Below are 3546 nucleotides of genomic sequence, written 5' to 3'. Positions count from 1 at the left end.
GTCTTATATGTGTGTGTGTGTGTGTGTATATATATATATATATATATATATATATAATATATGTATATATATATATATATAAAGTGGAGGCATGGCAGTGGGGTAAGAAGCTTGCTTCCCAACCACATAGTTCTGGGTTCAGTCCCACTGCATAGCACCTTGGGAATGTGTCTTCTTGTGAGTGGATTTGGTAGACGGAAAAGGAAAGAAGCCCATCATATATTAGGAGGTATCAAAATGTTCCCAGACTAGTTATATTTAATGAAAAATAACTTATTTACCTAAGTTTTAACATCATCTCCTTTGAAATAGTCACCTTGCGCAGCAATACACCGGTCCCAGCATTCCTGCTGCTTCTGGAATCCAGCCTGGAAATTGTTTTTCATAAGTGAGTTGAGAACCTTCTGTGGTGCATGTTTGATCTCGACAATGTTGTTAAAACAGTGACCTTTGAGCTGCATTTTCATCTTGGAGAAGAGATGGAAGTCTGCAGGTGCTAAATCTGGTGAATAGGGTATGTGAGGGAAGCAATACCATGATTTTTGTGAGGAACTCACAAGTAAGGAAAGCTCAACGACAAGGTGTATTGTCATTGTGAAGAATCTAAATCTTTGCACTCCACAGATCTAGTTGTTTTCACCGAATGTCCTCCCTCTAATGGTTCAAAACGTCAGACTAGAACTTTCAATTGACTGTTTGGCCCTAGGGGATGAATTCTCAATGCACAATACCATGGATGTTATAAAAAAAAATGACGAGCATGCTCTTGATTGAGTTGCAGCTCTGTCATGCCTTTTTAAGTGCTCCTGCCACTCAAAACGTTCCATATGACCTATTGCTTCATCACTGTATGTTTGCCAAAGCATACTCAATGTTTCTGTACCGGACTTCCCAAGTTTAATGTAAAATTTCACATTGGCTCTTTGTTCCAGCTTCCTGTCCATGACAAAAATCACAGACTACAGCACACATGAGATCACGAAAACACAAATTTCACAACTTGCAAAGTAAACACCGCAATGTCACTCTGCACATTTCGTCGTGAAGGTCAGTGCTAGCTCTCACTGTGCACACAACCATGTACTGCCATCTGTTGGCACACTACAGAACTAGTCCAGGAACTTTTTGATACTACCTCATATATTTATGTGTGTGTGTGTGTGCTCACGTGCAAGCACGCATGTGTGTTTTTGTGTCTGTGCTTGTCCCCCCCCCCTCATCACCACTTGACAACCAGTAACTTGGCGGTTCAGGAAAAGAGACTGATAGAATATGTACTAAGCTTAAAAGAGAGAAAAATGTCCTGGGGGTCAATTTGTTTGACTAAAACCCTTCAAGGCAATGCTCCAGCATGACTGCTGTCAAATGACTGAAACCAGTAAAAGATAAAAGTGATAATATTGAAGTGGTGGGGGAAGTAATTTTCTTGCTAGTGATGTTGGTTATGGTGATGATGCTAATGATATAGTAGTAGTATTATGAAAGCACATAGCTTAGTGGTTAAGGTATTCAGCTAACGATTGTAAGGTCATGAGTTCAATTTCCGGCAATGAATTGTGTCCTTGAGCAAGACACTTTATTTCACATTGTTCCAGTCCACTCAGCTGGCAAAAATGAGTTGTACCTCTATTTCAAAGAGTCAACCTTGTCACACTTTGTCACACTGAATCTCCCTAAGAACTATGTTAAGGGTGCATGCGTCTGTGGAGTACTCAGCCACTTGCACATTAATTTCATGAGCTGGCTGTTCCATTCATCGGATCAACTGGAACCTTTGTCATCGTAACCAATGACATGCCAGTAGTAGTATTATTGGTAGTTGTGGTATGGTAATGTTTGTGATGTTGATGTTATAATAGGGATGAATTTCGCAACCCCCCTATGAAATCGATTGATTCCGTTCTTGCTATCTCCACTGTACACCTTATGATCTATTTCTTGTAATATTTTACAGAGTAATGCATTCCCTGAAAGGGGAACAGTGTTTGAATATTGTTTTGAGAAAAGGGGTTCTGGTAACTGGATCAGCTGGATGGATACCCAAGACAAAGGAGCGCAGTCAATCCCTTCAAATGCCAAGGTGATTAAGAATCGTTCTCTTTTAGTCTCAGATTTAAAAAAAAATTGCTTTTGCTTTTTCTTGTATGTTTTATAAGTTTACATCTGTTTATCCATCCTAGTTTGGTTAAAATAATAATCTATTTAGTAATGAAGGGCTTTTTAAGGGCTTATGTTATGGTGTGATCTTAGCCAATGTTTCTCAAAGAAAAATTACAGTTCCCCCATTCTGAAAAAATGTAGAAAAAACTTTCTCTCCAAACTCATTAACGAGAAGGTAAATTGGGTTTGCACCTATATAAATTTTCTTCACTGTGGTGTTGAACTGTCTGCTTTTTTTCAACCTTCAGAGTCTCAATACTATGAGAAACATTGATATTAACCTTTTAAAGACAATACTTTGACCAAGGAAGATGGGGTCATTTTTACAAGATACTTTAAGAATAATGGTGCTACTATTTAAAATGTTGCAAAATTATCTGAATCAAAATATTCAGGAGAAAAGTATGTATACTGATGGATAAAACTCCCAAACCCCCAACCATATCTTTATTCTAGAATAAAATTTACCCCTACTAAGGAGGTTATGTTTTTGCCGGCATTGATTTGGGAAATTGGGCAATTTTCAGCATGCATGTATATGGGTGGAAATGAGATCTTGGCGGAGGTCTGCGCTCTCTGAGTGCTTTTCTAGTAGTAGTAGTAGTAGTAGTAGTAGTAGTAGTAGTAGTAGTAGTAGTAGTAGTTGTTGTTGTTGCTGTTGTTGTTGTTGTTGTTGTTGTTGTTCCTCTCTCCTCACATGTTTCTTTCTCTACTCACAGTCTTCTCCAATGGTAAAACAGTGTTTAACTTTATTGTTTAGGTCAGTGAACTGATTATTCCAACCACTGAGACATTATTTCAACAGTTTTTCCTCAATATATTCCTGACTCATGAGGTACCACTATTACTGGTTGGTCCTACTGGTACTGGCAAGTCTGCAATTACCAATAGCTACTTAGTAACACTACCCAAGGACATGTAAGGACAGGCGCTTGTTTCATATTTTCTTTGTTTGCAAATTTAAACCTCCATCTCCATCTATTTTTACCTTAATGAAGCCAGTATGCTCCGATGGATGAGTAATGTCAGTGTGCATACCCGACAGAGTGTAAGTATCTTGAGAGAAAAGCGAAACATAAGAAGCATCAGTTGTAGTGTGCAAGAGAGACGATTGCACTGGTATGGACATGTGGTGAGAATGGACGAGGATAGCTGCATGAAAAAGTGCCACACCCTAACAGTTGAGGGAACCCATGGAAGAGGTAGGCCCAGGGAGACCTGGGCTGAGGTGGTGAGGCAAGACCTTCGAACATTGGGCCTCTCCGAAGCGATGACTTCTGACCGAGACCTTTGGAAATATGCTGTGCGTGAGAAGACCCGGCAAGTCAAGTGAGACCTAAATCCAAGGTCTCTGCCAGGGGTGTAGCCAGCCCACTTATGCGTACC

At 39.7% G+C, this 3546-nt stretch overlaps 1 protein-coding gene across 3 annotated transcripts in view; it reads left to right on the top strand.

Moving 5' to 3' along the window:
• The window catches only part of LOC106876428 (dynein axonemal heavy chain 3), a 158633-nt gene that overhangs the window by 42172 nt on the left and 112915 nt on the right, over nucleotides 1–3546 (top strand). For all 3 annotated transcript variants that reach the window (XM_052969758.1, XM_052969757.1, XM_052969759.1), the window contains exons 20-21: nucleotides 1955–2080; nucleotides 2921–3078. In XM_052969758.1, the coding sequence (XP_052825718.1) occupies nucleotides 1955–2080; nucleotides 2921–3078 (284 nt within the window). The remainder of the gene's footprint in view (nucleotides 1–1954; nucleotides 2081–2920; nucleotides 3079–3546) is intronic.

The sequence above is a fragment of the Octopus bimaculoides genome, chromosome 7 (genome assembly GCF_001194135.2).
Source record: "Octopus bimaculoides isolate UCB-OBI-ISO-001 chromosome 7, ASM119413v2, whole genome shotgun sequence".
Taxonomy (NCBI): domain Eukaryota; kingdom Metazoa; phylum Mollusca; class Cephalopoda; order Octopoda; family Octopodidae; genus Octopus; species Octopus bimaculoides.
Note: the sequence above shows the minus strand (reverse complement) of the source record. Positions and strands in the feature narration are given on the sequence as shown.